This window comes from Symphodus melops (genome assembly GCF_947650265.1).
Source record: "Symphodus melops genome assembly, chromosome: 15".
NCBI lineage: Eukaryota > Metazoa > Chordata > Actinopteri > Labriformes > Labridae > Symphodus > Symphodus melops.
In genome coordinates this window covers 17,876,909-17,891,988 of record NC_136705.1, presented here as the reverse complement: position 1 = coordinate 17,891,988, position 15,080 = coordinate 17,876,909, and the positions used below count along the sequence as shown (strand labels likewise).

Sequence of the window (15,080 nt, the reverse complement as noted above, 5' to 3'; positions counted from 1 at the left end):
CATGCGGAATGGATCTTTTGACACACATCATCTGTCAAATGTTTCAACCTCATCAGCTGTGCTTTGGATGCTCTTCTCTTCCGAGCTGTATTTGCTCAGGGCGAGTCGCCAGCTTCAGCATCAGCTTTCTAACCTAACGTGCAGAAGCGATGCTTGGCTGAAATGTGCTTGACATTGATGTGGGCCGTGGAGTGTCATTGCCTTTAGTTTCAGGGGTCTGGACTTTCCATTAACCTCTGTGATTTTAATTTACTACCTGTAGTGACATCGGACTAATGAATGTTAGATTACACAGAATCACATTATTAGGCGGTGTTGTTATTCAGCAGGTATGATCGTCAGCTCGTTCTCTCAGCATGTTCTTTCGATGACCATGATCATTTGAAATAATGTGGGTTGTTCACTTAATAGCAGGTTACAGTTTTTCTCTGTGTCACATCGTGGACCATAATGCTCTTGTCTGCTTTCTGACCCCCTCCCCCCCTTCCTCCACTGCAGCCGTTTGAAAAGCCTTATTGATGTTTTTCAGTGTGCTTTAGTCTGAGAGATGAGTGGAAATGATTTGAATCAATTTCTCCAGTTCTATCAGTGCATCTTGGTGAATTTTAATTACATGCCTTGTTTGCTTTTGAATGAAACAATTCAAATGCCCTTTGTGTCCTCTCAGTCATTTTCTGCCTCTATTTCTAGCGGAGGAGATGAGGGGAACAAAGTATCTTTGTTTTCCATAAATGGTGTCTGAAAATGTCCAAGCTTTTCTGTCAATGGGGAGAATAGTTTGAAGGCAGAGCTAATTATGATTCTGTGAAGATCTGCCTGATACATATTCTCTCAACCTGTGCTGCATTGACTTTCGTTTTGTTGACAGCCATTTTGTTCGCTGCATCTTCATCTGGAGATGTCGGAGAATCCCTACACGTCCGGACCCATCACCAGCAAAAAGTCTGTGCCGGGGATCATTGTAGCCACAGGTAGAGTTACCCAAAAGGACAGGCGTTTGATTTATAAATTAAACTGATCAGATTAGAGCCGACAGAGGCGAAGGGACCTTGCTAATTTTTCATCACCAGAGACATCCCTACTGTCACAGACAAATGGTTGTTGCAATGCAGCCATGAAAACACAACGCTAATCACACAGTGCCCTTTTTCTGTCATTGAAATCAGACACTGAAACTCCAACTCCCAAATCTCATATTTTGGTGGAAATGATTGGGTTGCAGGAAGTTATGACTGTGTCCTCCGGTGGAAAATGAAGACATGCAGAGATTCAGAAAATAACGATTCTATCAGTTGATTGTGCATATAGGTTTGGAGTCTTTGCTATGTAAATACCCACCGACTGAAATTATTCATGTTTTTTTTTTTTTTTGTACTCAGGGAATATCGGAACAGAGCTGTCCTCTACCAACCTTGGGATGTTTATATCATCAGATGCAGGAAATAGCTGGAGACAGGTGAGATCCAGGAAAGGTGTCATTTAAACCTGGAAAAGATGGCGTTGTCAAATTAAAAATATGCTGTCGGGCAAACATGAGTTATTTTCAGCCATAATTGTTTCTGCTCTTCAGTAAAGTTTTCAGGTTTCATTACTTTACTGCAACTTTAACCTCCTATTTTTTCTAACACAAACATCCCAACTCCTTATCCTATCACAACTATCAAAACTGTTCAAACGTATTATTACATTTTTAATCACACTTGACTGCCTCGATGTCTGGCATCATTAAGGTATTTTGTTAACTGAATGAATTAGACAGTAACACGTAGAAATACGAGCCTTTACTTTTTCAGACAGACAAAACACGACGAACACAACATGACAACCTTGGAGCACCTCTGATAGAAGTGAACCAGCAAACATTGTTGGAACAGATAGTTTACATCTTTTTGGTATACATTTTGAAGTTTAATTTAGGTTAAAATGATCCTAGTTTAATGCTCTTTCAAAAGTAACACAAGATTTGGTTAGCTTTGCACGGAAACAGCCAAAAGCGATATCCTCTTGCAGAACACTTTAACTCTTTCAAAGTGAGTGTATTTCAGTACCTGTCATTTTTCACTTTTAATGCAGGAAAGAAGTGGATTCATCACTCTTACTGTACTTTTACCAGTCTTATTTCACACAAGTGTCTGTACTTCCACTTGAGCAGACTTTGTGTTCTTCTGTTACCTGTGGCTATTTCAGATATTTGATGAAGAGCACAACGTTTGGTTTCTGGATAATGGCGGAGCTTTGCTGGCAGTGTTACATGCAGCGACGCCCATTCGACACTTGTGGTAGGTGTAGCTACTGCTCAACAACAGCTGATGTCATTATTACTGTAGGCAGAAGCTGTAGGTGTTGGAGTTATTCTGTAGTGGGAAATTACCTGGGTATCATTTTATTTTCCCTGGGTTTGATGGAGCTTATGATTACATGTAATGTTTTGACATGCTGATGGACAAAGTTTTCCTGATTGTTGTATCAGGACTGCTGCTTCAGAACTGTCAGGATAATTTCCATCAGAAGAATGGCTGTGTACTTGTGGATGGATATGATGGTTTGAGTGCTTTTATGTAAATGAAAAGCAGAACAGGGCGGAAATACGAGTGCTGAGAATGCCCTCATAAGTCCCTTACATTGTTGAAGCTTTGTAACACCATCCACTTTGATGTCCCTGCTCACTGCAGCCCTGTCAGAAGTGATTAAGCTCCGAGCAAGGTGATTTAAAACCCCCCCAAATCTATTTTTAATGTCACAACCCGAGTCATATCTCTCTTGTCTGTTGTTTTGTCACTTCCAAAAATTTACCTGCACTGGGAAGCATTTGTTCTATTGTTCAGCCTGGTGTCAAGATAATTTTTCACTTTGAAGAGAGTCCAGAAGCTCAATTTTTCACCCCTGGCAAAAGCTAAATAACCTGAAATCTGTTGTCATATATCTCTGTGCATTGTTTTCTTACTGCTCAGCCTTTGTATTGGTAATGTTTGATGGAGTATGCACGTAGAAAGCAATACATCTGGCCACTACAGAGAGTAAACATGACTAGATATGCAGACACAGACAGATGTTTGTTCGCTGACATAGTTGTTTGTTTTTACTCAGGATCAGTCTAGACGAAGGAAAGAAATGGGACCGGCACAGTTTCTCCCTGGCTCCTCTGTATGTGGATGGAGTTTTAATGGAGCCAGAATCTGACAATCACATAATCACGTAAGCAGAAACAAGTACATAGTGAATTTCAGGTCAAAATACTTTTTCAATGTCACTGGTAATAATACTAATATTATTGTAATTAATTCTATTTTTTTTCCAGTGGTTACTATTTAGTGCATGGACAGGTTTTAAATACAAATTACTTTGTTAGCATAATGCTAACAAATAATAGATATTGCCATAAATGGACCAAAAACAGTATCTCAATCATTTTAACTTATCAAATGATCCCTTTTACGTACAGTTAATTAAAATAGATTGTGCCTTAAGTTCAGATATACTTATTAGTACCGCTAGAGGAAATCCAATGTTACCCTTATTGCATTGTGTGACACACACAGACTGAAATACACACAAGCACAAACAGGCACTAATAAAGAGTGAGTGGGTTGCCCACAGTGAGCACTCCTGAGCTGGCTGGTTCCTTGCTCAAGGAAACCTCTGCAGTGCTCAGGAAGTGAACTGGCACCTCTCCAGCTACCAGACCAAACAGGGAATCAAACCTGCAACCCTACTGTTCCCAGAGAGATCTCCTGTCTCCTGATGCCTTCTTCTTATTCAATAGCAGTTAGCAAACAGCTTTCAGATGCACTACAGTTCTCGTCCGTCATTTGAACTACAACCAGGTGCTGGTTAATGCAGTCGGAAAAAATTCACATGTTTAAGACTAGTTTAAACTGTCATGAAATCAGGGTGTTGGTGGATCAGTGGTTAGTGTGCTTGCCTCATGTACGGAGGCCGCAGTCCTCCAAGCGGGCAAACCACGTTCAAATCTGACCTGTGGCTCCTTTCCCCAGTGTCATTCCCCACTTTCTCTTGCTCCCTGGTTTTTGTCTCTATCCACTGTCCTATCACTTCAACAAAGGCACAAAAAAAAGAAAAATGAAATCTCTGTGTCTTGTGAAATCATTACCTAGCCCTAGTAGACCAGCAAGAATATAACAAATACCAGGCTTTTAAATGAGTTTTTAATGATATATCACATTTTGTCAAGAGAATATATACTTGTCTGTTCAACAAAATGACATTTGTATCTCGTTGCTGTCTTCGTACATTTGCATTTTGTTGAATTGCCTCCAGTTTCTTTGGACACTTCAGCCATCGCTCAGAGTGGCAGCTGATCAAGATCGACTACAAGGGTCTCTTTAGCAGGAGATGCATGGATGGAGATTACCAGACATGGCATCTGCACAACAAGGTAACAGGAATATTAAACATCATTGATTTATTGTCAACTTCAAGAGACGCACGTTTTCCTGTTGTCACTGTAAACACTGTAGGAATGCTGAATGCATCAACAAATACCTCCTTGTCTCTCTTAACTTTACAGTTTTTCTCCATCTTGGGGATAAAACTAGATTAATTTTTTCTCTGTTTGATAGGGAGAGCTGTGTGTGATGGGCGAGAAGCAGATCTATATGAAGCGAAGGCCAGGGAACCGTTGCATGCTGGCCCAGGACTATTCAAGGATTTACTCCTCAGAGCCCTGCCTCTGCACGTCCTATGATTTTGAATGGTAATGACTTCTCCTCTTAGGTTTCCCAGTTGAGATTAAACTGTAACTCAGACTAGTATCCTCACTGGTCCCTTAAATTCTTATATTATGGCGTATCCAAACAGCTTTTCTTCTTACATCGTCTAATTAAATTGTTCTCCTCATCACAGCTGCTAGTAAAGATTTGTCATCAAAAACAGAACTATCAGTTTGCTAAACTTTGTTCGCCTTAATATCTATCTGACACTGCATATTTACTTGATAACTAATGTGACTGTATTCATCAGTTCTAATTATAGTTTTTAAATTATATTGAGAAAGTTTTCATCGAGCCACTGTAATTAGCATAATGTCAAGTGACTTATTAGAATTCAATTAATAATGCATCACTAAATGAATTTTGAATATCTTTTATCCATCTGCCTGGAATTCTCTTTGATCCTGCTTGTCTGGCAATCATGTCTCTAGTTATGGTCTTAGAATATGCCATGAAGCTCAGAATTGCCCCACAACAAAAGCTTGTAGATGCCAGATTATTTGAGTAGCACTGTTCATTATTTTATGAAGTGTTGTGTGTTTTTTGGCAGTGATTACGGGTGGGAACGCCAGGTGGATGGGAAGTGTTCCCCTGCTTTTTGGTTTAATCCAAATGGGGCAGCTAAAAGCTGCAGCTCCAGCCAAAGCTTTCTTAACAGCACTGGGTAAGTGGCCCTCAACGTTCAAACCATCGCAAAAACAATACTAATACAGTCCAACTTGTTTGTCATATTACAGTATGTAGAGCAAAAAAGAGAAAAAGAAAATAGGCGTTCACTCCCTCAGTGGTTCAGGAAAAAAAGACAGAGCTGAAAAAAAGTAACCTTGACTGTGTCCCAATTCCATAATATATTAAAATGCTAAGTGAGCTTGACGATGCGCAACAATTATGATAATAAATCACAGATACATTCATATTCTACACTATACACTATGGATACAGAGTGACTATTAAGCAAGCTCAGGTGTCCCCAAATAGGTGCAAGCTGGGACATATCGCCTCCTCTTTACCTCAATAAACAGAAACAGTAGCAGAAGCATTTTTAATAAGCTTGACATTTATTTTGCTTTCTCTTTGTAATGTTTTACTGACAGACACATTTCAAAGCTACAGATCTTTTCTATTTTTACTAAATCCTCATGTACGAGATGCATAGTTATTGACCATGAAAATGAGAGTGTGGTTCAATGCTTTATGATCCCAGTCGTTACAGAAATGATAACAAGACACTCTTATTTTTATTTTTTTTCGTTTACAAATGTTTGTTTTCAAGCTATCGGAAGGTGTTATCCAATAACTGCAAGGAGGGCGGGAAGAACGTGTACTCACCCAGAAGGCAGGCGTGTCGTCCCAGACCGCCTCGAGGACTCCGGCTCTCCACCAGTCTGGGAGAGCTCAGTGCAAGTGTTGCAAGCAACGTCACCTTCATGGTTTACCTCGATGATGTGAGTCATTTCAACTAAAGGTCACTGCAGTGTTGGTGGAAATTATGTTGACCATTGTTTAAAATGACTGGTTCAACCAAAGCACAGTTAGCTGTTTACAATGACTAAGTGAATATGCAGATATTTAGCAGGCATACCATGCTCACTGTATTGCTGGCATGCATTAAGTACAGTTGAGGAAGATAAAAGTCAAGTGATTGTTTATACAAAATATTGTAGAATATAAGAAAAAAGTTGTTTTAATCAAGGGTGGTGCTCAATGAAAGTCAGAGGATTGGCAAAGTTAAAAAGGGGAAATTATTTTGTCTGGCAAACCAAGTATCCATCTCATATTTGTCATTCTTTTCTAAACCCCAGATGTCACCCAGCTAAAGACAAAGTTAGGGGACGAAAAGTCCTATTTAGTCATCCTCTGGGCAGAATGAAAGTATTACCACATTATGGCGTTATATCATTTTAAAGTTAGAATTCTTGAGAATCAGTTTTGGATACTACATTGAATATTTCGTAGGATTCCTCCTCATGGCCCCTACAATGTTTCTGTCTGAGTTCATGGATATCTCTTAAATATTTGTTTAGATAGTTTACACTGTGGCCTGAGAGGAGTCATTGAGGTACATCGTCAGAGAAATGTGACTGTTGTGAAGTTGTGAATTGACCCAACTCGGAATGATCATTGTCATCCGTTGATCATCAACAGAAGGGTTTATTACTCAATTTTTAATTGCTCTGATTCTGAGGTATTTCTCAGATTTCTTCCTCCGGAGCACAGAACAAAAATAAACTCGCTTTTTATTTGATGAATTTCACAGCTTTTAACTTTTCAGCTTTTAACAGTTTTCATTGTTTATCCTTCTTGCTGATCATCTCAGTCTAAACTTTAAACATAGCACTGTATGGATCACTGGGAAACTTTCTCTGGAAAGACAAGTTGTTATTGAGTCTTTAGTTTTAATGTTTGATAAAATATATTACTAGCAACACACATGAAGCATTATTGATCTATGCAGCTAGATGGCTAGGTGAATAAAACCAAAGCTATCTGCACGACCTGATCCCAACTGGGGTTACTGAGAGCGTGTTTATCTTCTTTTAATAAGAATGAAAAACATCATCAATTCATTCATGGAATATGTTGGTATGTTATTAATGATTTTATCTGAAGAAAGATCCCCAGATTACAAACAGATCCTTCATATTTTGAGAGACTTTATTGCTCTCTTTTTACTTTTCCTCCTCTTTTCTCTGTTGAATATCTGTCTCTTTCCATTCATATCCAACAACAAAATGCTTGTGACACCTCTTAAAGGACATCTCAGTCGAGCACTTTGGCAGTGGACCGTGCTTACATCACTCCTATGTGGTGTAATTGAAGTATCCTGACTTAAGCCGTGTTGACAGAGGCCATGTTTTCTGGTGTGTCCTCAGGGAGACTCGCTGAGGACCAGCATCCAGCTAGACTTCGGGGACGGCATCAAGATCACATACTCTAACCTGAGCAGGACCGATGATGGCATCAAGCACATCTACAGAACAACTGGGATTTACCGTGTGACAGCTTCTGCGGAAAACAGCCAGGGATCTGACAGCAGCACGCTGTTTTTACACATCACCAGTATGTGAATAAGAAACGTCATTACTCATTCCTGCAGCAGTGCTCAAAGCATGAACCTCTTTTCTTTCATGGATAGTCACGTCTCCACTCTGCTGAATTTCATTTTAGTCATGCTTGTATTACCTTTATGCCTTTTAGCCTCGGAAAATGCAAAAACGCACACCTGAAGCTAAATCTACATCAGCCGCGATAACAGTAATACTTTTTGTTCGCTGCATATGTGCGTGTGGGTGCATTATGTACAGTATGTATGTTTGCATATAAATGTGAAGATATGTTACGGTGCATGTGTTGCTGCCTCAGGTCCTGTGGAGCGTGTATATCTCTCCGCTCCTATCGTGGCCATCAGTGGGAAGGAGGCAAATCTAACTGCAGTGGTTTGGCCGAGCCACACCAGAATATTGACCTTCTTCTGGTGGTTTGACAACAGCTCCGAGGTGAGAAGCTTTTCCTCCCACTCCCACTGTCGTTTCACACGCGCACACACACACTGTTTTTTTTTTTGTCCTGTTTACTGCAGTCTTTTTTTCATTCTCCTTCCCCTCTCTTCATGTCCTTGTGTTGATGTTTGCAAAGTGTAAATCCACAGCGCTTTCACACATTTTATGTAATATGTGACTGCACGTGACTGCCCAATGTCTTTCCAGGGGAATCCAGCTCGCTAGGCAGACCATATTTATTTATCATGTTGATTGTTTTCCCAGCAGCAACACCTCATTATACAGTATGTCAAGGGCTGCATGTATATCCGGCTGAGAGGAGGCAGGTTTTTTCATTTCGAAATTCTTTTTCCTTTTGAAATCCAGCCCATTATAACCTTGGACGGAAGCATCTCATACACGTTTCAGAAAGAGGGAAAAAACAAGGTCACGGTCCAGGTTGCTTCTGGGAGCACCATCATACAGGATTCCAAAGTTATAACTGTGAAAGGTGAGTGGGGTAGACGTTCTTCAAAGCACTTTAATTGGTACCATGCTCGTTACATGAATATGCAATACGCCATCTCTGGGAAAGTATGATGCCGCTCAGTCCACTCTGCAAGAAGCACCATGTTGATGTCGACGTGGACTTATTTAATGAATAAAACGTCACGGTACGCGAACACGAAATCTCGAAGAGCAATTAACTTCAAGGCGTATGTTGCCAAATGAAAAAAGACAAAACCGCACATCTGATTAATCACAAACGAAACCAGAAGTAGCACTCATACTTTAACAGACTTCACTTCACTGATTTTTTATTTTTTTTTCCCAGAGCTCTTCAGGTCGCTGCTGTTGTCGTTCTCACCAGCTCTTGACGAACACAATCCTGACATCCCTGAGTGGAGGGAGGACATAGGGCGTGTGGTACGGACAGCTCTGTCACAGGTACATCAAGTCTCAATAGCTCTGAGATCTTTCTTGGAACCATCAACACCCTGGGACTCTGGGTGTCATTACTATTTCATACCTGTGTGCAATACTCAACCTGAACTCATCTTTAATGGTCAATGTGAGATTTTTTTTTTTTTTTTGTTAAGCCATGATGTCAAAATGTTTGCCAAAAGTCAGATGAAAAGTTTGAAGTTATTATCAAAAGTTTAACCATTATGGAATTACACCTGCCTGTTTTGTTCTCTTGTTGTTCCAGGTGTCAGGAGTCTCTGAAGGTCAACTTCTGGTGTCTTTGTACCCGGGTCTCCCAAGTTCAGCAGAGCTCTTTATCCTGCCTAATGAACATACATCAAGTGAGCACAAGAGGAGCAGTGAGGAGGCTCTTGAGACGGTAAGAAGCATGATCTGCAGAAACAACAAGTTAGTTATGCCAATTAAAAAAGTACTTTCTGAGGAGGGTTTCAGATTAAAGAAGCTGGGGGGGGGGGGGGGGGGGGGGGGGGGGGGGGGTTTACGACTACACGTCCATGCAGTGACTCACAACCTTTAAAGAATGTTGAAAGTTGAGGGGTTAGAAAAGAAAAAATGTACAAAAGAACAAAACAACTAAATCTGTAACTCTTTCTGCCAGTCCATGAAATGATTTGGCCATAATGATATTAAACTCTTGTATTTTTTGTATTTTGTATTAGCATTGTGTTAATGTGTGTGTGTGTGTGTGTTTTTGTTTTTTTTACATTTCTAAAACAGATATCTAATATTTTTGTCACCGCCCTGAATCAAGGCCTGATCCAGTTCGAGCTAAAGGCGGACACTCACATTGTTGTGTACATGACTCAGCAAACTTTGGGTAAGTTTGTTTGAAACCTCAGCTCAATACATTGACAGTTACCAATGTTATTAAATTCGAAACCTTTTCCGGGGGAGTGAAAACACGGCTGTGTCTCTTAATTTGATGCCATTTTACTCAAGTTTGTCAACACATCAACAGAGCATTTGTTCTGCTTGCTGATGTGATAAAAGATAAGCCATGTGTATTTGGTTGGACGTTTTGACATTGAGTTTCAGTCTAACTCTGAAGAAGACAAAGAACAAAGTATTCCCTGAGCGAGATCTGTGTGATAAAGAATATCACAGGATTTAAATATCTTTCACAGTGAATCACTTTTGCACCTGAGGCTGTGAGACAGAACTTCTCTTTGAAATCGTTCGATCAATGAAATGATTGACAAATAAGTCATTTGGTATGCGCTGAAATTATCGGCAGGGTCACCGGGTCATTAGCATATCGCAAAAACGTGTCGATCAGCCCCGCGTGGCTTTACCCTTTTCATCCACCAGCGGATCTGTCTTCATTTGTGTCTGCACACAAAGGTCTGGGTTGCCTTTAAAATGATCCAAAAAGGTCACAGACTTCATGGGCTTCTCTCTGAAGGAGAGAAAGATGGCCGACAAGGGGAAATACTTTGAATATTGCATCTCAGCATTTAGAAAGCCATGACTATGCATAAGCTACCTGCATGACGGACCCCAGGGAGAGGTAACAGACCTCCTAAAGGTTCCTTTTAACACCCTGAGGGGATCACAGGCAGAGAGTAACTCTTCAAGCTGTACCTGCTGTTGTTACATGACACAGGACAATGAAAGAAATCTCCTTGAAATAAGACATGGTTCAGTGGGGGAAAAGTTGTTAAACACATTTATCTTACCTGAAAATGTGACACTAATGTGATACGTTAACTTTTCAGCACCCCTTGTGGATTCGAATGCCATCCACAGTGGGTCTGCCATGTTGATGCTCCTCACTGTGGTCTTTGTTGGTTTAGCGGCATTCTTCATCTACAAGTTTAAAAGGTACGCTCGCTTTGATAGGAGAGTGAAGTGAATGGACTCCACTGCAATTCATTATTGTTCTTATTTAGTGGCGAAAACCTTACACTGCTTCTCTGCTCTTTCCTCGCAATAAGAAAAATACCCTGGATCCACGTTCAGACTGAGGACAGTCAGGAGAAGGATCCGGAAGTGATCAGTACAGTGGGTCAGAACGACACGATGACAAAGGTCAAGCTCAGTGAGTTTCCCTCTCCAAAAGAACTCATGGAGAAGGAGCTTGAGGCCCGGAACCGAGGTACGTCTGCCTACGAATTTAAGATTTACAATAGTAATGTCATGTCATTTTTATGTGAAGAAACAATTAAGTTTGCTTTCCTCTCACCTACAGTGCATGCCAGCTTTGATATCATTATGTAAAGACTAAATTTTTTTTTTTTTTAAAAGTATCTTTTTACTTCATGATTCAGTATGTAAAGGATGCCTGTCACTGTGAGGAGACTAATGAACTGTTTACTGCCTTAAATCATCATTAGTTATGTTTTGAATACATTAAGCTGTATTTAGAGTCGACTAAATAACAGCATTGCTTCAGTGTTTTTAAAACTAAGTCACCTCAATGAAAGATGCTCCTGTGAGATTAAGTTGGAGATGTCATGTTTTTTTTGTTTTTTTGTTTTTTTGCAAATTACACACCTGCAGACACAACTGCAGCAGGTAATCAGATATAAAAATGTCAGGTTAACTTTTTGATGGCTATGGCTGACATTCACTGTGATGTCTTTTGGATGAGCACTATCAGTCCCTGAGGACAGAGTGGTTTTCTTGACAGGAGTAGCATTGCGGTGCTCCCGACACAGACGTGGGCTGCAGGCCTTTTTTCTGGTCACTCAGCACTTTGGGCCCTTCTTCATTTCTCAGCTGTTTTCACCTTTTTCCAAGTCGGTGTTGGTCTGAAATAAATTAAATCCTTTCTGGTTTCTTTGGAAATGGTTCATTTACCAAAGGGCAGAGCAGGATAGGACCCTTTGATTTGTGGTTTGATTAAATAAATTTATAACCTGCTGTTTAATGATTCCATTATTACACAGGCTCAGTGTGTATTGTCACACACTCTGATTTTGGCTTGAATACAAATCAATGTTATATTTCATTGTTATGCCTAATATTAAATCCTAAATACTCTGACTTGTAGATTAATTTTTATTACCTTTGCACAGAATTTTCCTCTGAAATATCTTTGACAAAGGTTAGACACATCTCCAAGCCTGTAGGGGTCTTGTTCCAGACAGTTTGAGACAAACCCCCTACCAGAGGCAGAAACATTAAACACTTTTAATTTAATTAATGTCTGGGTACAGTGATTTTATGTGATCTCATTCTAGTCTAATGGCTTTAGAAGCTCAAGGAAAGAAGTCTGATCGTCATTGATAGTTTGAACAGTGCAGCGGGAGCTCTGAAATGCAATATCACAGGCAGAATCTGTAAAAAGGCAGAAGCCAATAGAACGTCGAAAGCAGAATTTGAAAATTAAAGTAAATCCAACTAAAGACCATAAATGGATTTATTTGAATATATAATTTATATTTGTAATGAAGGATTAGAATGACAGTTCCCATTTGCACATACTTTATTATTGGTAGATGATTGCAGATCATTTGAATTAAGAATTTATTAACCCTTAAAATATGTCCAGAACTCTGCCATATTAATCACTGCACATTAGTATATGTCAATGTGAGCGATACAGAATGTAATACGTAAGTCAGTCTCTTAGACCACCCCTGTGAAGGAGAATAAAACTTTTAGAAATTAACTTTGATGTCAGCTGCAAGCACATTGAGGGGCTGAGCCTGAATCCACTCATCATGCCGCAGAGAAGAACATTTAAGATGCTCTACAGAGCCCATTTAGGGGTAAGAAGATATCTTAACTGAGTGTGAAGAATAAAACACATTAATGCAGCAACTTGCTCCTTCCAAGACTGAAACGTTTAAGAGCAGCTTTCAAGTAATCTCACCCGAAGTGCAAGATTGCATCTATTGCTCTTAACAACATATAACAGCCAGTCAGCGACAAGGATTTACCTGCATGCTCACCGTTGTTCATATCTTTAAAGTTCTTATATGTTCAACTCAAGAGTCAATCTGTGGGAATTCTAACTGAAGCCACTGATGATTTAAAGGTGCATTTAACTTAAATAGCCAATTAAAAAGAAATCTGCTTAGACCCTGAGTTAAACAGCTGGGAAAGCAGATTTTTATTTCTAATACTATAAGAAATGTTCTCTATTCTTGGTTTTATTGTATTATATCATTTATTTGTCTTGCTTTTATTTTTTCAGGAGGAATTGGAAGAAACATGGAGAGAATTGTTACAAGGGAGTTTCCAAACTGTACAAATGTCTAAGACATGCGCTCTGTCATTCAGTAAGTACAGATTGTTGTGCTACAATTGTGCTGAATTTCTTTGCTTTGTTAGCATTGTTTTTTTTTGTTTTGTTTTGTTTTGTTGTTTTTTTTCACACATATAGCTGCTATTGTTCAGTCAGGTTTTTAACTCACATGGATAGAAAAAAGTATGTACTTCAAGATATTTGATGAAGATCAGCCAAACCAAGCCGGATTCAAGGGCCTCTAGTTTGAGGGCAGAGAAATGAAGACATTGGTGAATATGTAGCCTACTCAATTAAACATTTCCACTAAAAGCATGAAGGTTAGCTTCATACTCCATCGTTATAAAGTATTTCATGAATATTCAGAGTGATTAAACAAGCGAAAACTCCCTCCCTTCTTACTGTATAGCCATTTTCACATGTGCACCCCTGAAAAATGCAAACTAATTTTAGGCCTACTGCTCCTGAAATCACAGACAGAGGCTATCCCTGTCAGATGGTAGGGGCTGATGACTCAGGAGGCAGGACATATCATAAAAAGAAGTAAAAGAGACTACTGCTAAGAAAATAATTTTGACTTTTTTAAACATATATTTGGGTAACCTGAGTGTCTACCGACCCACAAAATGTGAAATAAACCCGTCCAGTCCTTTTGTTAGCCTAGAGCAAAACGTTTGTGCAGGTCCATCATTTTTTATAATGGCGAGCGAAGATGGGATGTCTATGAGGAAAATTCAGTGGGGCTCATTGCATTTAAAGAGACACACCAAAACGGAACGTTCTGTGGGAGCTGGTTTATTCAGGGTCATAAACCTCTTCCAGTGCTGGATTCATGTTATATTTTGACCAAAGCACAACACAGATGTATCATTTAGACCATAGGGGACATTTAAGCTGTGTCATTACATTCACAGAGATAACGCTAACTCCAAACAAATAAACAATGTCCGGAAGCTTTTTGCATTAATAGACGTGGCTCAGGTCTGTGCCTATGTGAATAAGGCTAAACATTTGTTTTTATTCAGTTGGGATTTTATCAAAAGAGGGGAAAAAAATGTGCAAAAAAGACTGTGTCAATTCTTAATATAGGGCCTGATTTAAATGACAAAGGCATGAATACATCATGATTTAGTATACGTGTAAGATAAGATGGGTTTTACTTTATAGGGATATCATTTGAAGTTTGAATGAATTCAGGATTTACGGACACTATAGCGCGACTGTCATTTAGTTTCCAACGACGTGTCTACAATCTTTTTTTTTTTTATAATTCTTTATTTAGAATCATTGCATTTCCAACACACTGTCATTGCGGTTTACATTCTTTCACAGTCTGATCCATTATTCTTTTTCTTCTTCTTTTTTTTTTATACATCGTATTACAACATTAATCAGAACAAAACATGGGGTGTTATATAGTGTCTACAATCTTAACAGCTAACATGTATGACTTTAAGCTACTTCAGCTCATCTTTCACCATGGACCTGTTGGTCTAATAATTAAAGTGCAGTTAGATATGCTGTAAGTGTTTCGTTTTATTAACCAAGCAAAGGCCAATGACCAATTGAATCCAGTTCCACACTACTGGACATTCAGCAGCAGAGTGATGTATCCAGTATGAAATATCAGTTCATAATCAGGCAATAGTAATCTTCAATTTTGATTCAGCATATTCTAATTTGTGATTTTTT

General features: G+C 39.3%; 1 protein-coding gene across 1 annotated transcript in view; it reads left to right on the top strand.

The window, feature by feature from the left end:
* Nucleotides 1-14,638, top strand: part of LOC306835474 (VPS10 domain-containing receptor SorCS3-like) — a 39,493-nt gene extending 24,855 nt beyond the window's left edge. Inside the window, exons 11-27 of the mRNA XM_079362029.1 lie at nt 869-971; nt 1,380-1,456; nt 2,188-2,279; nt 3,088-3,195; nt 4,279-4,396; nt 4,581-4,714; nt 5,281-5,394; nt 6,004-6,175; nt 7,604-7,790; nt 8,094-8,227; nt 8,597-8,720; nt 9,045-9,157; nt 9,420-9,554; nt 9,914-10,013; nt 10,912-11,017; nt 11,131-11,291; nt 13,338-14,638. Coding sequence (XP_079218155.1) covers nt 869-971; nt 1,380-1,456; nt 2,188-2,279; nt 3,088-3,195; nt 4,279-4,396; nt 4,581-4,714; nt 5,281-5,394; nt 6,004-6,175; nt 7,604-7,790; nt 8,094-8,227; nt 8,597-8,720; nt 9,045-9,157; nt 9,420-9,554; nt 9,914-10,013; nt 10,912-11,017; nt 11,131-11,291; nt 13,338-13,402 — 2,043 coding nt within the window. The 3' untranslated portion in view covers nt 13,403-14,638. The remainder of the gene's footprint in view (nt 1-868; nt 972-1,379; nt 1,457-2,187; nt 2,280-3,087; nt 3,196-4,278; nt 4,397-4,580; nt 4,715-5,280; nt 5,395-6,003; nt 6,176-7,603; nt 7,791-8,093; nt 8,228-8,596; nt 8,721-9,044; nt 9,158-9,419; nt 9,555-9,913; nt 10,014-10,911; nt 11,018-11,130; nt 11,292-13,337) is intronic.
* The last annotated feature ends 442 nt before the right edge of the window (nt 14,639-15,080 follow it).